We start from the raw sequence: 20,537 nt of genomic DNA on the forward strand, positions 1-20,537 counted from the left end.
GATTTTGCTGAGACAACCCGAGATGGAAAGCGGGTTGAAATCGTGCCTTTTATGAAGTTTGATTGAGATAAATGAAATGATTGTTTTATGGTAACTGATCGCTTCGCATGGGCGAAGAGCGAATCATTTCCTCACGTGGCCGGGATTTAATGACCCAGGAGCATAAATCGCATCGACCAAAAGAGAAGCAATGTCAACAAAAGTTTTCAATCGGGAGGATTCGCATGCAACTAAAAGGACGTGTCCTTGTCCACCACATTTTCCAGAGATGCTGCCTGTCCCGCTGAGTTACTCCAGCTTTTGTGTGTCTACGGTTCGAAACAGCACCTGCAGTTCCTTCTTACACAGTGTACGTGTTTGTTGTGGATGTCATTCTGCTGTCATATTCTGCAGAATGCACCACAACTCTCCCTGACACCGGCTACAACTCGTTCTGTCTGGTCCCCACGACCAGACGCCGTATTCCCTGCCTCCACACCAAACACACACACACAACGTGCACAATCATATTTGTTTCAATAATATTCCCTCTCATCCTTCTAAATTCCAGTGAATCCATTCTATCAACTAGTCGATCCATTCTAACAACATATGGATGATATGGCAGTCCGACATATGACACCGAGCAAGGACTACTTTTCTCTTCCACACAGCAACGCATACATACCCACAAGTAGAAGCTGCAAACACGCCGATTGAATTGTTATCCAGACGTGTCAGCGTCGACCAGGTGCCAGCAGCGAGTCGCAGACCCACTTCACTTTGATTTTTGAAGCAGAGAGATGGGGGGGAGAGAGAAAGAGACGCACCGACACATTCCAGTTTACCACAGCGCATTAAATTAACCGGTACGTGGTCGACATGCAAGTACCTCGGGTGTGGTGCACGATGAATACCGATGAACGAAGGGAGGGGCGCACGTTCACGAAGCACATCCACAAGAGGGGTGGACGTGTGATCCAAAACGTCAACTGCTTTATTATTTTTCCCCTCCAGAGATGCTGCCTGACCCGCGTTTTGAGTCTGTCTTTGGCTGGCATGTGTGACTGATATTTAGTTGACGTGCGTGTGTGTGTGTGTGAGGGGAGCGAGGGTTCTCGCGCTGTTGCGGACAACACTTGGCGCGCGCGGGAGGGCTGGCGTCTCGAGGCTCCCGGACACCAGCCCGCGGCGCGCCCCCCTCCCCCCGCTCCCCCCTCCTCCCCCCACGGCTCCCCCCCCCCTCCCCCCCCACACTCGACCGTAGCGGCCAAACACTTGAGCGAGGGATGGATGGAGGGGACGGGGCGCGCGCGCGCGCGGGGGTGCGGGGGACGGGGCGCGCGCGCGGGGGGGGGGGGGGGGGGGGGCGTCTCGAGCTTCAGCCGCCGGCGGACCAACACTCGGGCACGCGGACGGAGGGAGGAGGGAGGGTCTCGAGCGGAGTTTGTGGCGCGCGGGAGGGAGGCGAGGAGGAGGGGGGGGTTGGGCGTCTCGAGCTTCAGCCACCAGCTGACAACACGGGGGGGGGGGGGGGACGCGCGCCCGCCCGCCCGCGGGGTTTGGGTCTCGAGCGCGGGGGCGGGCACGCGCGCGCTGAAGGTGTGATTCCGCGCGCGACAGACAGACAGGGAGCGAGACCCCCCCCCCCCACACACACACACACACACACACCCTCGCGGGGGGACGACGAGCGCCTGCGCAGTGGGGCGGCGGCGGCCCCCCCCCCCCCCCCCCCCCCAGGTCCCGTCCCTCTCCAGCCCGCGCTGTCGCGCCCCGCCCCCCACCCCGGGCCGCCTCGATAACTCACAACAAAACCACAGCGAGCGGGGCAGGAGCCTGGAGCTGTCCACACACACACACACACACAGCCGGCGGAGTGAGGGAGAGACAGAGGGAGAGAAAGAAGGAGGGAGAGGGAGGAAGAAAGAAAGAAAGAAAATCGCTTCAACGCTGTCGAACAAAGGAAATAACCGTCCGATTAAAAGATCGGAGGAGGGAGGGGGCGACCCTTCCCTTCAGGCGGTTGGAGATTTTTTTTCTCTTTAATGATAGTTACGTGAGGGGAGAGAGTGAGTAGAAACCGTTTTCTTTCTCCCTCATATCCCCCCCAACCCACCCGTTCCGTTACTCTACTCGGATAGTTATCGATCGAGCCGCGCATCTCGAGTGTCACCTTACACCCGGTTTAACGATAACGTGTGTTTTTTTTATCTCTCTCACTTCCACAGGCTGCTTTGCTCGCCCTGGGCGACTGAGGAGGATCGGAGAAGTGGCGCCCTCCCCTCTCCTCCCCTCCACTCCACTCCATCCCAGACGGCTGGCTGGCTGCCTCAGGCTGGGCTCCGCTCCTCATCAATCACTCCCCGCTCCCTCCCTCTCTCTCTGGTCGTTATTTTGCTCGCTCGCTGGCTCTCTCCTTTCTTCGACGGTGCGAATCATGTCGGCCCGCGTCTGGTTCCTGACAGATCGCAGGATCTTGCAGGATTACCCCCAGCAGGAGATCGAACGCGCCCTCCGACAGAAATGCGTCGACGAGGAGGTCGAGTTTCGCATGATCTTGATGGACGAGATCGTCATCACCATCGAACAAGGAGCTTTGGGTATGTAACACCAGCAGTGTGTCCCCCCCTTCAAAGTAATGGTCACTTGCACTAATTTGTTCCATTCTTCGAAATGTTGATCGTATTTTATCTGTATCCACACCACTGTCCAGTATGAAAAGGTTTATGTTCCTCCCATTTCAGCTCGTTTCAGCTGTAACCGTAATTTCCAAACACGCTGACACTTTCAAGCAGATCGTTTTTCTCCTCGATCTCTCATTACCGGTCTCATAATTAAACCCGATTGAAGTGAAAAACCGAAAATGGTGAAAGAACCTGTCAGTAGCAGCTGGGGGAGGGGAGGGTTAAAAGGGGAAGGGAAAAGCGAGAGGGGGAGAGACGGAAAGTTGACATTTCACGCCTGTGACCTTCATCAAAACTGGAAAAGTAGTTGCATGTATAAGCTTTAAAACGGGGATGAGAACAGACTGGAAGAAGAGATAATGACAAAAGGATTGTTAATGTATGGCAAACTTGGAGAGTCATGTTCAAATAAAGGAGTAAAAAGTTGTGTCAGAGGAAGATGAAAATGAGAATAGCAAAATTATTAGTAGGAAATAACTGCAGATGCTGGTTTAAATCGAAGGTAGGTAGACACAAAATGCTGGAGTAACTCAGCGGGACAGGCAGCATCTCTGGAGAGAAGGAAAGGGTCTCGTTTCGGGCAAAACGTCACCCATTCCTTCTCTCCAGAGATACTGCCTGTCCCTCTGAGTTACTCCAATATTTTGTGTCTACCTTCGATTGCAAAATTATTGTTGTCTTCAGAATTGACATGAGATACTCTAATATATTTGCTCAAAAGATGAGGTGCTAATCCTTATTGGTCTCTGGAAATTGGACAGAGAATGAAAGCATCGGTTAACCAGAAGCTTGAGGTCCCATTTACAAAATGAATTACAGTGTTCTGCAAAGTAGTCGTCCAATCTGCATTTAATGAATCATCTCTAAGGTAAAGGAGTCTGCATCGTGAGCTATGAATATGCCAGTAATTTGAGCTGTAGTGCAATGTCCAGATATTTCTTAACCGTTATTGGAAGAAGCTATTTCAAGGATTAGCTAGGCTTGGCACGTGTATTGTGAAGTGGGTGGGAGCCTTTTTTGGCATCCTATGTGAATATTGAAACAGGATTTTTCAAATATTCATATCCCACAGTTAAAAATTATGTTGCTTTGTTTACTATTCAGAATGCTTCCTCTTGACTACATGGCTCAAATAAAGCGTATTGCTATCTATGTTACACAAAATCTATATGGAGCACCCGTATAATTATATTTTTTGTAAAGCATCCATTCTTATGAAGTTATTTAATATTTTCAAACTGACTGAAAGGACATGCAAGCAATGGATTTGGTGCTTTTTTTTTGCAGAAGTTAACTTAAACCTATACGTGAAATGGTGAATGCCTGTGGTTCAGAAAGTAGAAATTATTAATGCAGTGTTTAGGTGTAAGAAGGTACAGATGCAATGTACTGTGTACTGTAATGGTTTTCTTATAATTTTGCAAATCTACAAATGTTACATAATTACATAACTGTAGGTGGAGTTTTCAATTAGCATTTGGAATTTTTTTTTAACAAGCTAGTATATAATGGGAAAATTGATACACATATTGCATTTCACATGTAGTGCATTCTTTGTAGGCATGATTGGTGCAATGACAGCAACAATGAGATGACACCTGTTGTTAATAAAGATGGGTTATTTTTCGGGATTGTGTATGTCCAAAATTAGTTTTGCACAAAATGGTTAAAAACTAAATGGAATTATAGCTCTACTAGACCAAGTGCAGACCCATTGGGTCTGTTCCCCCAACTTGCGGTTGTGGGGGGGGGGGGGGGGGGGGGGGGGGTAGGCGGCATTTTGGGGAGCAGGGAGTGGGAGGGAGGGTGGAGTGAACGGGGTAGGGGTGTATGGAGGGGAGGGGGGGGTAGGGGAGGGGAGGGACGGTGGAGGAGGGGATGGAGGGGAGGAGGGGGAGAAAAAGAGGGGGGAGAGGGGGGGGGACAGAGAGAGAGGAAAGGGCGGAGAGAGAGAGGGAGAGCGAGGGAGAGAGAGAGAGAGAGAGAGAGAGAAAGGGAGAGAGAGAGAGAAAGAGAGAGGGATAGGGAGAGAGAGGAGGGGAGAGAGAGTGCCTTTTTACTTCAACCCAAACCCCCCAAACAACCATTTGCAGGCATTGCTTACTCACAGTTGTGTAGACATTTGTTCAGTCATTCAGAGCTCAGTGTGCCCTCCAGCTTGCAGACACTGATTGAGGCACACCTCTTCCTGGTTTTATAGGCCCTCCCCCTCCCTCCAGCGGGGGCAGCAGAGAGAATGGGGAATTTTGTAAAAACATTAATATCTCTGTCATTTTTAATCGACGGGAAAAGTCCTCTGCACACATGCGGCGGAGGGGGGCTCTGAGCGAGGTGGCCAAAAATGACGGCCATAGGTGGCGGCGATCTCTCGGAAATCGCAGCACAGATGGCCAAAAGCGGTCAAGAACAGAGATTTAGTAATATAGATAAAAAACAGCTTTAATGATGCTGAAGATTTAAATTGAATGTAATTTAAAGGATTGAGCTCATAGGCAGAGTGCTGCGCTAGTTACATGTAGATTGATCCAAACTGAGATCCCAGCCACCATTCCATAAGATGGTTTCAGCAGATTCCTCCTTAGAATTATGTGACCTTCAGAAACAACTATGCAAAAAAATGTTCCACATGGATCGTCAAAATTATTAGAAAAAAATGGAAAATAACATCTGATAAAAGAGGAGGCACCAAAAATCAAATCCACCTTTCCTTCATGTCTGACTTTACAAAGTGTCCCTTTAAGGAGTCACCTCCGGCAACCAGCATTCTACCAGCAAATAGAAGATTTGGTAAAGAATGAGCAAGTGCTACAATAATAGGAATAAAGTGGAGAATAGACTTTTGAAGAACAGCATGCTGAGGAAGTAGTCTCCTTGTGCAGAGGTTACTTGTGGAAAATGTTTATAAGGAGTAAGCATTCAGCCCCTTAGCCTATTCTGTTATTCAGTACGGTTACTGAATTTTCCTGCTTTTTTTTCATAATCCTTGATTCTTGTACTGATTTAAAATCTCTCATCCTTAAATAAGGATTCCAAATGTGCATAGTTCTTTGAGAAGATTCATCAGGATGAATAGAGGACTTTGGTTATACAGAGAGATTGGAAAGACAGGGATTGTTTTCCCTGGAGCTTCTTCTTCTTTCGTGTGGCGAGCACAGCCTAAAGTTGTTGGACAAATTGTTCTACTTGATCTTCCGTTTGAGCACGTCGAGTTGAATGCATTAGACAAAACAGGGCAGACCATGTGAAGGTTGCAATCTTCCACCCCTCCCAGGAGCGGAGGAATGCCTTGATAGAGGTATATAAAATTATGAGGCATAGACGGGAAATACAATCAGAATATTTTTTAATGGGAGTGCACTCCCAATATATGTACTTCCAATATATTAAATTGGGAGTGCATAAGTTTAAGGTGAAAAGGAGTTTTAATGAGGAATTGAAAGAAAAGTTTGCTACACATAGAGTGGTTGACATCTAGAATTTGCTGCCAAAGGAGCTGGTGAAGTTGGATTCAATCTATGTTCAAGAGACATTTAAACAAGCATTAACATGACATGGCATAGAAAGATGCAGGCCTACTATGGGCAAATGGGATTAGTACAGACGTGCAAAAATCAGCCCCTTTACTTTGGGACCATGTCTTCTGATTCTGAACTCTCCCATCCTCCCAGCATTTACCCTGTATATCTTACTATGAATTCCGAGTTGACTGTGCCTGAACCCCTCTGTCAGTGGATCACCACCTTCCTGACAGACAGGAAGCAGCATGTGAGGCTGGGAAAGCACATCTCGGACCTGCAAACGCTCAGCACAGGAGCACCGCAAGGCTGCGTACTCTCTACTCTCTCTACACCAACGACTGCACCTCAACAGACACCTCTGTCAAGCTTCTCAAGTTTGCGGATGACACAACCCTGATTGGACTGATCCAGGATGGGGAGGAATCTGCCTATAGACAAGAAGTGTCACAGCTGGCGTCCTGGTGCCGTAGCAACAACCTAGAGCTCAATGCTCTTAAGACAGTGGAATTGATTGCAGACTTTAGGAGAGCTCCCCCTCCCCTCACCCCACTCACCATCAACAACACCACAGTCACAAATCGTCCGATCAGCAGGGAAGATTATTGGCCGCAACCTTCCCTCCATTGATGAACTGTACACTGCAAGGACCAGGAAGCGAGCGGGCAAGATCATCTCTGACCCCTCTCACCTTGGCCACAAACTCTTTGGAAGCGACTCTCGATTGTCAAAGCTGCCACAGCCAGACATAAAAACAGTTTTTATCCACGAGTAGTTGCTCTACTCAACAGCCAAAAATCTGCAGCCTCCCGTTGATAAGGTATTTTGTTGGTTCACATGCTTGATCAAGGGTGTTTTATCATTAATGTCATTATTATTAATGTTTAGTGTTTTCGGAGTCATTCGTAACTGTCATTGTATGTCATGTTGTTACTTGTGGGCGGAGCACCAAGGCAATTTCCTTGTATATGAATACAATGCCAATAAACTTACTTGTATGTTTCATGAGGATCACCTCTCATTTCTCTTAGCTTCAGTGAGTAGAATTCTAGCGTGTCCTGCGGGAACAATCCCTCCGTACTTGGAATCCTCCAATGAAATGATATATTTCTTCCGATATGGAACGTTATATGTTTAAGTACTCTAGATGTTGTCTCAGTAGTGACTTGCATAGTTGCAAATATTATGACCTGAAGGAAGTGAATAAATAGTAGCCAAATTTGACATTGACGTGAAAAATAACCAGGAAGGCAATTTGCCAGGAGGTTGTAAATAGTTTGCAGAAATACTGATGGGTTAAGTGTTGGCAAATGGAAAATAATGTGGGAAAATATGAGGCTGTGCATCTTAAAAGGAAGAACAAGAGAATGGAACATTATTTAAATGCAGAAAACTTGCAGTAAGCTCCAGTACAAATAGATTTGTGAACCCATACGCATGAAATACAGAAAACAGGCACGGGTGCAGCTGAAGTGAGGAAGGCTAATGGAATAGACACAAAATGCTGGAGTAACTCAGTGGATCAGAAAGCATCACTGGAGAAAGATAGGTGACGGTTCAGATTGGGACTTCTCTTCAGACTTATTGTATGTTGGCCTTCATGGACTTGACCCCCAACATCCCTCTGTCTATCTAAATTCATTCGTGCCCTCCCATTTACAGTATATGTCCTATTCATAATTGACTTCCCCAAATATATCATCTCCCTCTTATCAGGATGAGATTCCATCTGCCAACATACCATCCCACTCTTTTTCTGATCTATATCTGGCTGTACCCCAGACAACCTTACACGCTATCCACAACACATCAATTTATGTGTCATCCATAACCCTGCTAATCATTCTGTCTAAATTCCCATCCGTCATTTATATAAACATCACAAACAATAAGGGTGCAATCACTGATGCACAAATGGTTACAAATTTCCAACCAGGAAAGGACTCTTCCAGCACCAACTTCTGCCTTCTATTACTAAGCCATTTTTGTATCTAGTTAGCCAGTTTATCTTGGATACCATGTGCCTTAACCATCTGAACCCGCTTTTCAAGCGATACCTTGTCAAATGGCTTCCTAAAGCGCATAGAGACGTCGTCTACAGCCCTGCCTTCATTATTTTTGTTGTTGTTACTTCCCCAAATAACTCAATCAAGTTAATGAGCATGGCTTTGTTTCTCCTGCAGAAAGCCATGCTGATTGTCTCTGACCAGTCTCTAGCTTTCCAAATGTACATAAATCCTATACATTAGAATTTTGTCAAATAGTTTTCCTATCACTGACATCAAGCTCTGACCTGTAGTTACCTGTTTTTCTCCTGCTACTTTACTTAATTAGCTATCCTCTGTTTTTGTGGCATGTCAAGTGAAGATGCAAAGATCTCCAGCTATCCTATCCTATCCATTTCATGACATCTTGTATCTCTTCTTCTTAATACTGACCTGCTCCAGTCCAATAGCATATTCCTCTCTGAACTAACTACCTTCCAAGAAGGGTCTCAACCCGAAACGTCACCCATTCTTTCTCTCCAGAGAAGCTGCCTGCCTCGCTGATTTACTCCAGCATTTTGTAACGATCTTCCTTGTCCATCTGCTCAGAGAAGTATCCATTTAGGACTTTGCCACATTACCTGATTGCACACAGACTGCCTATTTTGTCCCTAAGGAGTCCCACTCTCACTGGCTATCCTCTTGCTCCAAATACACCTGTAGAATTTTTGGGGGTTCTCCTTAATCAAAGCAGTCATCTCTGTGTGGAGCCATAGAAGATGGGCAAGGTCCACAATGAGTATTTCTCCTCTGTATTTACCGAGGACAAACACAGCAAGGAGGAACCTGGGGCAGTCAATGGAAGTGTCTTGAGAGCAGTCAGTGAACGGTCGAATAGGTGCTGAAGATACTAGCGTGTATGCAGGTAGACAAATCTCCATGGCCTGATCAGATATGTCTGGGTACATTGTGGGAAACTAGAGAGGAAATTGCGGGAGCCCTGGTTGAAAATTACGAGTGTGCCTCTATTCAAGAAGGGCTGCAGAGAAAATGCTGGGAATTATAGGCCAGTGAGCTTAACATCTGTAGTTGGAAATTTACTAGAGAGTATTCTGAGGGATAGGATATGCATGCAATTCGATGGACAAAGGCTGATTAGGGATAGGGTCAGCGTGGGTTTGTACGTGGGAAGTCTTGTCTCTCAAACTTGTTTGAGGTTTTTTGAAGACGTGACCAAAAAGGTAGATGAGGGCAGAGTTGTAGATGTTGTATATATTGACTTCAGCAAAGCATTTGACAAGGTTCCGCATGGTATGCTGCTCTGGAAGGTTAGATCACAAGGGATCCAAGGAAAGATGGCCAAATGGATAGAAAATTGACCACGGAAGGAAGCAGACAGCGATAATGGAAGGTTGCTTCTTGGACAGGAGGCCTGTGACTAGTGTGTACCCAGGGTTCAGTGCTGGACCCATTACTGTTTGTCTATTCAATGATTTGGATGAGAATATACATGTCAAGTTCAGCAAGTTTGCTCTGATACAAAAGTGGGTGGTTTTGCAGTTAGTGAAGATGGTTGTGAAATTTTACAACAGGATATTGATCGATTGGCCAGATGTGCTGAGGAATGGTTGATGAAATTTAATACAGGTAAATGTGAGGGTTGCATTTTGGGAAGTCTAACCTGGGCAGGACCCACACAGTGAATGGTAGGGTTCTGGGGAATGTTGTAGAGCGGAGGGATCTAGGAGTGCAAGTGCATGGTTCCAGTTGCACATTAGCCATTATCAGTCAGAGTATTAAGTATAGAAGTCGGGAGGTCATGTCGCAGTTGTATAAGACGTTGGTGAGACCGCATTTGAGAGTATTGTGTTTTGTTCTGGGCACCAAGTTATTGGAAAGAAGTTGCCTCGTTGGAAAGGGTACAGAGAAGATTTACAAGGATGTTGCCAGACTAGACGGTCTGAGTTGTAGGGAGAAATTCATTAGGCTGGGACATAGATACAGAGACAATAGGTGCAGGAGTAGGCCATTCGGCCCTTCGAGCCAGCACCGTCATTCAATGTGATCATGGCTGATCATCCACAATCAGTACCCTGTTCCCTATACCCCTTGATTCTGCTAGCCCTATGAGCTCTATCTAACTCTTTAGAATGCATCCAGTGAATCGGCCTCCATTGCCTTCTGAGGCAGAGAATTCACAGATTTCTGTGTGAACATGTTTTTCCTCACCTCAGTTCTAAATGGCGTACCCCTTATTCTTAAACTGTGGCCCCTGGTTCTGCATTCCCCCAATAATTCTATTCCTTGGAGCGTAGGAGGATGAGGGGTGATCTTATAGAGGTGTATAAAATAATGAGAGGAATAGATCTGATAGATGCACAGTCTCTTGCCTGGAGGACCAGGACGTAGCTTTAAGGTGAAGGGGAAAAGATCTAGTAGAAATCTGAGGGGTTACCTTTTCACACTAAGGGTGTTGGGTGTATGGAACGAGCTGCCAGAGGAGGTAGGGACTATCCAACATTTAAGAAACATGGTGCATGGATAGGACATATTAGGAGGGATATGGACCAAACGTGGGCAGGTAGGATTAGTGTAGCTAGGACATGTTGGCTGATGTGGGCATATTTTGCCAAAGGGCCTGTTTCCACGCTGTATCACTCTGACTCTATGACCCCTCTATTCCTCAGGAGACGCTGTTGATTCCAGTTGCCTATAACTGTCAAGTGTTTCCTTTGGGTTTCCTTCAATATCTTTTGTCATCTAAGGTTCTCCAATCTTGCCATCTTCACCCTTGCTGACCCTGTACTCTTACAAATTCTCTTTTAAAAGACTTCCATTTGTCAGATGTTGTTTTACCCACCAGTATCTGCTGTCAATCTGTTTTTGCCTGGTCCTCCCTTATGCTATTACAATCAGCCTTTTCCTCCACCACCCCACCCCACCCCAATTTACAACCTTAATTTGAAGACCAACCTATTAATTTCTGCTATAAACTTGAAACTTACAGGTGGTCACTGTTACCAAAGTGTTTCCCTCCACCGACATGCACACTTCTACCACCTGCCTAGTTTCAACTTACCTAAAATTGGAGAGTTCAATGTTCATACCGTTAGGGTGTAAGCTACCCAAGCAAGATATGAAGTGCTGTTCCTCCACTTTGTGTGTGGCCTCACTCTGGCAATGGAGGAGCCCCAGGACAGAGATGTCAGTACAGAAATGGGAAGGGGAGTTAAAATTGTTAGTAACCGGGTGATCCAGTAGGCCTTAGCGGACAGTGTTCAGCGAAACGGTCACCAAATCTACACTTGGTCTATCAAATGTACAGGAATCCACATTGGTAACACCGGATGGAGTAGATGAGGTTAGTGGAGGTGCTTGTGAACCTCTGTCTCAACTGGGAGGACTGCTGGGATCCCTGGATGGTGTCAGGGGAGGAGGTATGAGGAGAGGTGTACATCTCCTGCGGCTCATGTTGGGGAAAGTACTTCGGGAGGGATGAGTGAATGAAGTTGTGGTTATATATTAGGGCTTTCAAAAGTACAAGTATTACGCACAGGCATTCCATTGGTAATATCCCGAAGAAAAGACCGAATATAGAAAATTAAATTCTCTGATGCCCTCTCTTTTTGAAATAAAGTTGCATTCTACAAGAGAACCTGTGAATCATATTTACTCAACTGGCACCAACAAATAAACCGTTTGTTTGAGGTTTTTGAAACAAGTTGATGAGATTGCTAGCATTGTATTAATGCAGAAACAAGAACAGACAAATTTCCAGGCTATGGCTTCATTGCTGCAATGACAATCTGAGTATTTCCAGGTTGCCAGACTAAATGTAGATAATTAGTACTCAGGCATGAAGAGAGGAGAGCAAACAGAAACTGAAGACATTGTCAGAATAATAGATTGGAAGTTTGTTAGCAATCAGAGGATGCTAACTTATTTATTATGACTTTAAATCCGAGTAGTTCTCCCCTAGAATAGATGCACAGTTACACAGGATGCTGTGCTGGATTTTTGATGGGACCACAAAGCGATTCCTATTTTTTTTTAATTTTTTTTTTTAATTCCCCCATTTATCCAATGTTTCATTGGCTGTCAGGTGTTTTGGAACATCCTGAGGTAGTAAAATCTTGCTATGACAGATAATTTTATAAAGTTTTTATGGAATTCCATTTCAAAAGTGTAGTTGAATCTGCTTCCACCATCCTCTCAGGCAATTCATTGTGGATCATAACCCAGTATGCAAATATTTTCCCACTTGCACTGTCCTGATGACTAAGTGGTCTGTAGTCAAAGATAACGAGATAAACAAAAAAAGTTCAATATATAAATAAAACAATATTAATGCAAAACAAAAACGTTGTGAATTGGATAACATGGAAATGGCCAATATGGTCAATGCAGCTTTGGGATGTACAGGTCATCTTTTTTAAATATTGGGTTTATGATTAAAAAAAATATTTGGCAGGTGATAACCTATAATTTCGGATAATTCCTTTTCACATACTACATTTTCACATACACATTATATCACTACATTGTATTGTAGGACATACAGTACCAATGAGAATATTTGGTCTGTTGAGAAGGGCATTTATGCATCACTATCACAAATTAGTGGGTCAGAGTGCCGGAGAGGGTTGGAAATGGGTGAGGTTTCTGTTTAATCACAACTTCTATCCATTGCAGGACAGTATGGTTGCTTACTAGAGGAAAAATAAGAACATTTTGAATTACCATAATACTTGCTTGTTCCACTATCGTTAATTCTTCCTTAGAACCCTTATTGCACAAATATTTTTCATTAAGGATGGAGAACACAGACTTTAATTTAGAATATTCTAAAGTACTTTCACACAATTATTTTTATGTTGAAAAGGGCAGCTGCTATTGTGATGTTGGTAGCGTGGCAGCTAGTTTGCTTAAATTGAGCATGGCAAGATGTACCATTTTTTTGTGATATTAGTTGAAATATAATTATAGATCAATGCACTTTTTTTTGTGATACTGTTAATTTACTCATTTTAGTCAGATTAGTGCCACCGAATCTTTTGAATTCATCTTGGAGAATAAGCAAGGCCTTGTTTTAATCCCTTATCTAAAAGATAGCAACATCAACATGGCAGCGTTCCCCTGCAATTGCAAAGGAATGTCAATCTAGTTTGTGCTGTGGTCTCTGTAGTGGAGCTTGATAAGAGTGCCTTGTGATTTTAAAAGTGACCTAATATTGATTGTATGGATATTTAGGGCATAATTACTTAGATAATAAAAATGATACTGTTGATTAAAATGAGAAATTATGTTGATTCAGTATTGAACAATGTATTCTATATTCTATTGGTGTCCTAGCAGTGAATTACAAAGGCTCTTATGATCTTCAATATATTTCTCATGCAAATGACCATAAGCACATGTCTAGTATAAATTAACCTACTGAGGAGTCTATCTGTGATTAGTTACATAAACATTCTGGGAGTTTGTGTAATGATAACTGAGAACCACCTAATTTTATGTAAATATCTACTCGCATTTAAAATTCAAACTCTTAACAGGGGACATTAATTATTAATTACTGTCTGAACAACCTTTTTTAAATGGTGATTTATTTTGTAATACAATCTGAAATGATTATTCCTATTTTAGATCGTATGCTAAATATATGTTCACTTTAACATGTTTTGAGAATCTGAAGCATGGTAGCTAACACGTTTTTTTGGTTTTGATTTTTCTAAAGAATATAGTAAAACTTTGATAGTGGGGACTAAATCTGAACCTGGTATTAGCGCATCTGAGAAATTGTGGCCAAGAATTATTTTAGTCTTATGACTAAATATGAATTCAACCAAAGACAAAATTCCACCCCAATCTTTTTCTGAAGGTGCTAAGTGGCTGCTGCAGTATCAGCCGTGGTTTCATTGAAGTCAATGAAACCCAACGTCAGAAGAGTACAACGGTGAAGGCCAGTACTTCAACATTCCTGTAGTGCTAACGACCAGAGACATTTCTGTATACCAGGTATTGACTTAAATAATTAAAACTTTTTTTGCGCTCTCGTGATTCTGTGACTTTTGATTTAACATATTGCTGCAGTTAAGACCGAATTAGAACAACACAACATATCCAGGCAAATTCTACAGTGGCTTGAATCTTGTGTATCATATGTACAGAAACGTTTTTTTTCCTTTTGTCATAATTATGTGAGTACAGTATGTACCTTCTGATTCTGGTCTGATTTTCAGTCTGGAACATTGTCGTATTTGAAGACAGTAAACCAACTTTAGCTGCGTATCTTTAATACGTGAGAATGGACATATAAAAAATGGATGGCAAAATCTACAGCTAAAAAAATAAAGTTGCCTGTGTTGACCTCTTTGTTAAGTTATTTAAGGCAAAACTCTTTTTGTTCTAGGCATACCTCATTCTGAAATAGTGTTTATTCTTTCAACAGTTTTAATTGTTGAAGGGTTTTGATGCATCTGAAACTATTCTCTGACCTGTTGTCTTTATTTAATCAGCAGGCTGCATTTAAATTAGTTTTGAGCTTTCTTCTGGATCTTTTGCATGGTCTTGTGTCTTTTCTACATTTATTATCAATATAAACAATTCTATTCTAAATGTTCTGTAGTGATATTCATTGAGCAAAGTTGTGTTTTCAAAGCTTAAGTTGCATGCCAAAAGCTTGGTTGATGAGGATTGATTTATGTTTCAAGCTACAAAGGCAAAATACTGAAATCTGAAATAAAAACAAGTGCTAGAAATACACAGCAGGTAAGGCAGCATCTGTGACGAGCTAAATAATATTTTTACCATCAATGATCTTCAATTAAAACGGGTAAATCATCAAATAAGCCAAGTTTTAAATGCAAAGGATATGGGAAAGGGAGGACAAAAAAAAGATACATTTTGCAGTAGGCTTGAATGTGTGGAATTTGTGATAAAATGAGATTTGAAACAGACATCAAATCTATTCTCCCAACATTTAGAGCATTGTGCTCCTTTCAATATTCCATGCTGCATTTTCTGGTCAAAATGCAATACGTGTGCCTTTTGGGAAGACCAAATTCATTGTAGTCATTTATTATTTTTAAATTGTGTGACGTACAGTTTTCTGATTATGTACCGTGTGTGTTTAATTAAGACCGATAACTGCAGTGATATCTTGTCTGAGTTAATTGTCATGATTGAATAAATTTATTTTTGTGTTTATCTGTTGCTTGGCAAGGAATAAACAGCTTTTGAATTAGTTACTGTACTGCCTGAAATGTTCCTGTATCAACAGAGTCCAGATGTACAATCTGAGCACTCTGCTAAGTCAATTTGCACATGATTTTAATGTGTATCAGATGTATTGAAGTTACAACCAGTCCTTGGGAATGCTTCAATGGAAGAGCGGTTGCTTTTGTTTCTGCAATATGATGATATGTGCTTCATTATTGGAGCCATGCACATAAAAAGACCTCTTTATTAATTTTTAAGTCATGACCTCTTTATTAATTTTTAAGTTCCTGTGGATTGGAGGGTAGCTAATGTTGTCTATATGGACTTTAGTAAGGCCTTTGACAAGGTTCCTCATGGAAGGTTGGTTAAGAAGGTTCAACTGTTGGGTATAAATGCAGGAGTAGCAAGATGGATTCAACAGTGGCTGAATGGGAGACGCCAGAGGGTAATGGTGGATGGCTGTTTGTCGGGTTGGAGGCAGGTGACTAGTGGGGTGCCTCAGGGATCTGTGTTGGGTCCTTTGTTGTTTGTCATGTACATCAATGATCTGGATGAAGTTGTGGTAAATTGGATTAGTAAGTATGCAGATGATACCAAGATTGTGGATAATGAAGAGGATTTCCAAAGTCTACAGAGTGATTTAGGCAATTTGGAAGAATGGGCTGAAAGATGGCAGATGGAGTTTAATGCTGATAAATGTGAGGTGCTACACCTTAGCAGGACAAATCAAAATAGGACGTACATGGTAAATGGTAGGGAATTGAAGAATGCAGTTGAACAGAGGGATCTGGGAATAACCGTGCATAGTTCCTTGAAGGTGGAATCTCATATAGATAGGGTGGTAAAGAAAGCTTTTGGTATGCTAGCCTTTATAAATCAGAGCATTGAGTATAGAAGCTGGGATGTAATGTTAAAATTGTACAAGGCATTGGTGAGACCAAATCTGGAGTATGGTGTACCATTTTGGTCGCCCAATTATAGGAAGGATGTCAACAAAATAGAGAGTACAGAGGAGATTTACTAGAATGTTGCCTGGGTTTCAACAACTAAGTTACAGAGAAAGGTTGAATAAGTTAGGTCTTTATTCTCTGAAGCGCAGAAGGTTAAGGGGGGACTTGATAGGGGTCTTTAAAATGATGAGAAGGATAGACAGAGTTGATGTGGACAAGCTTTTCCCTTTGAGAATAGGGAAGATTCAAACAAGAGGACATGACTTCAGAATTAAGGGACAGAAGTTTAGGGGTAACATGAGGGGGAACTTCTTTACTCAGAGAGTGGTAGCGGTGTGGAATGAGCTTCCAGTGGAAGTGGTGGAGGCAGGTTCGTTGGTATAATTTAAAAATAAATTGGATAGGCATATGGATGAGAAAGGAATGGAGGGTTATGGTATGAGTGCAGGCAGGTGGGACTAAGGGAAAATAATTGTTCGGCACGGACTTGTAGGGCCGAGATGGCCTGTTTCCGTGCTGTAATTGTTATATGGTTATATGGTAATGTTATCCCACTTTTTAAGAAAGGCGGGAGAGAGAAAACAGAATTATAGACCAGTTAGCATGACATCGGTGGTGGGGAAGATTATAAAAGATGAAATAGCGACACATTTGGATAGCAGTAAGAGGATCGGTCCAAGTCAGCATGGATTTACAAAGGGGAAATCATGCTTGACTAGTCTTCTGGAATTTGTTTGAGGATGTAACTAGGAAAATGGACAAGGGAGAGCCAGTGGATGTAGTATACCTGGACTTTCAGATAGCTTTTGATAAGGTCCCACATACGAGATAAGTGGGCAAAATTCGAGCACTTGGTATTGGGGATAAGGTACTGACATGGATAAAAAAAAATTGGCAGACAGGAAACAAAGAGTAAGGATTAACCGGTCCCTTTCAGAATGGCAGGCAGTAACGAGTGGGGTACTACAAGGCTCATTGCTGGGACCGCAGCTATTTACAATATACATCAATGATTTAGATGAATGGATTCAAAGTAACATTAGCAAATTTGCAGATGACACAAAGCTGGGTGGCCGTGTGAACTGTGAGGAGGATGCTATGAGAATGCAGGGTGACTTGGACAGGTTGGGTGAGTGGGATGATTGCATGGCAGATGCAGTTTAATGTGGATAAATGTAAGGTTATCCACTTTGGTGGCAAAAACAAGAAAGCGGATTATTATCCGAATGGTGTCAAGTTGGGAAAAGGGGAAGTACAAAGAGATCTGGGGGGTCCTTGTTCATCACTCACTGAAAGTAAGCATGCAGGTACAGCAGGCAGTGAAGAAAGTGAATGGCATGTTGGCCTTCATAACAAGAGGAGTTGAGTATAAGAGCAAAGGGGTCCTTCTGCAGTTGTACAGTTGAGACCACACCTGGAGTATTGTGTGCAGTTTTTGTCTCCAAATTTGATGAAGGACATTCTTGCTATTGAGGGAGTGCAGCGTAGGCTCACGAGGTTAATTCCCGGGATGGTGGGACTGTCATGTGTTGATAGAATGGAGAGGCTGGGCTTGTACACTCTGGAATTGAGGATGAGAGGGAATCTTGTTATGAAACATAAGATTATTAAGGGATTAGACTCGCTAGAGGCAGGAAATATGTTCCCGATGTTGGGGGAGTCCAGATCCAGGGGCCACAGTTTAAGAATAAGGGGTAGACCATTTAGAACGGAGATGAGGGAAAACTTTTTCACCCAGAGAGTTGTGAATCTATGGAATTCTCTGCCTCAGAAGGCAGTGGAGGCAAATTCTCTGGATGATTTCAAGAGAGAGTTAGATGTAGCTCTTAAAGATGGCGGTCAGGGGATATGGTGAGAAGGCAGGAAAGGGGTACTGAATGTGGATGATCAGCCATGATCACAGTGAATGGCGGTGCTGGATCAAAGGGGCGAATGGCCTACTCCTGCACCTATTATCTATTGTCTATTGTCATTTAATATTGGACCATGTAGTGAATAATGTCAGGAATGCTTGGAAGAGAAATGGATTGGACAGGAATGTTTGTGTGCACTTTATTTACATATGCTTTGCTGTAGATTTTGGGTGAATGCAGGTTTGGTATCGGTTTCTAATGCAGTTGCAGTCAAGTAGTTTGCCTGTAGGCATGGTATTGGGTGACTATTAGTCCATTTGGAACTGGCCTTGGTCAGGAGAGAAATTTTCAAGATTATATGGTAGAAAGTCGAGCAGAATTTTACAGTTAATCAGTTGTTGACCCAGGTTATGTTTTCACAATCCTATTTTTATTGATCAGGTTACTCTGGCTAATTGTTTTCCCAAATTCCCATGGACTATATAGCATGAAAATAAGGGTAACCGTAAGAGTCAAGATGGGAACATGGGAGTTGTTTCATTTCTCGGTTAACATTGATCAAAGTCAAGGCAGTTCTGAGTTTGAAAGTTCTCTTATAGATGAAGAATTATTATCTTTCCCAGGGGCAGATGTAAACAAAAAAAAGTAGCATTGGAAGGGACACGTGGGGTGGTGGGCGAAAGTGGAAAGTAATTCAAAATGCATTTGTAAATGGTGAAAATAGAAATGAATGGGTATGATCTGAAGGTCATAAGAGGAATGTGAATGCAAAAGGCCCTGCTGAGTGCCCCCGCCTCCCCCACCCCACCATGAACTGTCTTCCTCGGATGGTCACGTCGCACATCGACCCGGCACAGACCTATTTGCACTTTATACTGTTTTACTGGGTTTTTTTTAAATCTTGTTTCTCTGGGTGTCTAAATTTTTAGTTAATTAAGTTATTACATCGGATGGAAGCTGCATACCAAATCTCGTTGTACCTCTGTGCAATTACATTAAAATATATTATTATTAATATTATTATTATTATTATTATAATGATTGGGATTTAAATATCCAAAGCCAAGTAGTTTAAATTTCCTGAGATATTTATAGTTTAGGAGAGGCAACATAAAAATGGAGGCAGGATGGCCTTGATATTAAAGAAAAGGATAAAGTAGAAAATGTTGGTCTTGGATCAGAAAACTAGATAGATTTGGTTTGAATGTAGGTATGAAACAGGAGGCAAAAATGCATTTGTGGGAGTTGGCTACAAATAATTCTGGTAGAGCAGAATATTTATTGCATAATTGAGAGGTGCATATTACAAGGGTCAAATATAATTGTAATGGACTTTAATCTACATATGTACTAGGGCAAACCAAATTAGCAATAAGTCATACAGACAGGATGGAAATGTGTCCTTTGGCCCAACTCATTCATGCTGACCAAGATACTTATCGAGGCTAGTCCTCTTTGCTTCTGTGTGACCTATTTCCCTCTAAACCTTTCCAATCCATGTACGTATCCAAATGCTTTTCAATGGTGTGAAGGATATATTCATCGACGGTTTAAGATATGTATTTCTGCATCAGTTTGTTGTCAAACCATTGAAAATTGGCAGGTTATTTTAAGTATGATACTGTGCACTTAGTAACATTTAATTGATAATCTGGATGTAAAGGGAACTATGATCAGTCAAAAGCTAGTGCCTTAAACCTGAGTAAAGCAAACTGCAAGGATATTAGGTGTGACTTAACTGGTAGATGAGAAGCAACATTAAAAGGAATATTAAAGCAAAAGCTTACTTCCAAAGAATTAATATATATTTTACGAATAATATAACTCCCTTTCTGAAAGCTAAACAGTACAACAAAAAATGTTTTTGCTGTGTCCTGCAGAAGATAAAGAAAGCGCTCAATCAAAAGTAAAGGCTTGCAATGTCAGAATCCAACAGCAGAAGACCAAGGCATTAATCAGTAAAGGGAGAATAGAATGCAGGAGGAGACAAAGGGGGAAACACCAAAAAAAGTCAGACATTATGATAGTCTATGCATTTATAAAGAGGAAAATGTTAACAACATTTAACATGAATCCCACACAGGAGATAGGAAAGATTATATTGGGACATGTGGAAATTTCCCTATAATGATGAGGTGAACTAGGAGGAAAGAGCAGCCCAAAGTAATTAGCATTGATTTTAAAAAGTAATCCTATTGTAGTAATTAATAGGTTTGTACAATCCTGTGGCTCTATGGATTCTAATAGGATTGGAAGCCAATAAATTCCAAGACTTGAATATCTAGATCCCAGGTTTTGAAGGAGATAGCTATGGAGATGGTGGATGTATTGGTTGTCATAGGTTTTA

At 42.5% G+C, this 20,537-nt stretch overlaps 1 protein-coding gene across 2 annotated transcripts in view; it reads left to right on the top strand.

Moving 5' to 3' along the window:
• The first annotated feature begins 737 nt into the window (after nt 1-737).
• rimkla (ribosomal modification protein rimK-like family member A) overlaps nt 738-20,537 on the top strand; it is a 46,511-nt gene continuing 26,711 nt past the window's right edge. The window contains exons 1-2 of one of the 2 annotated variants that reach the window (XM_055659105.1): nt 738-848; nt 2,211-2,582. In XM_055659105.1, the coding sequence (XP_055515080.1) occupies nt 2,420-2,582 (163 nt within the window). In that variant the 5' untranslated portion in view covers nt 738-848; nt 2,211-2,419. Of the gene's footprint in view, nt 849-1,754; nt 2,052-2,210; nt 2,583-20,537 lie in introns of those variants that run through there. The other variant, XM_055659104.1, reaches the window with a different exon arrangement.

Source organism: Leucoraja erinacea, chromosome 30 (genome assembly GCF_028641065.1).
Source record: "Leucoraja erinacea ecotype New England chromosome 30, Leri_hhj_1, whole genome shotgun sequence".
Taxonomy (NCBI): domain Eukaryota; kingdom Metazoa; phylum Chordata; class Chondrichthyes; order Rajiformes; family Rajidae; genus Leucoraja; species Leucoraja erinaceus.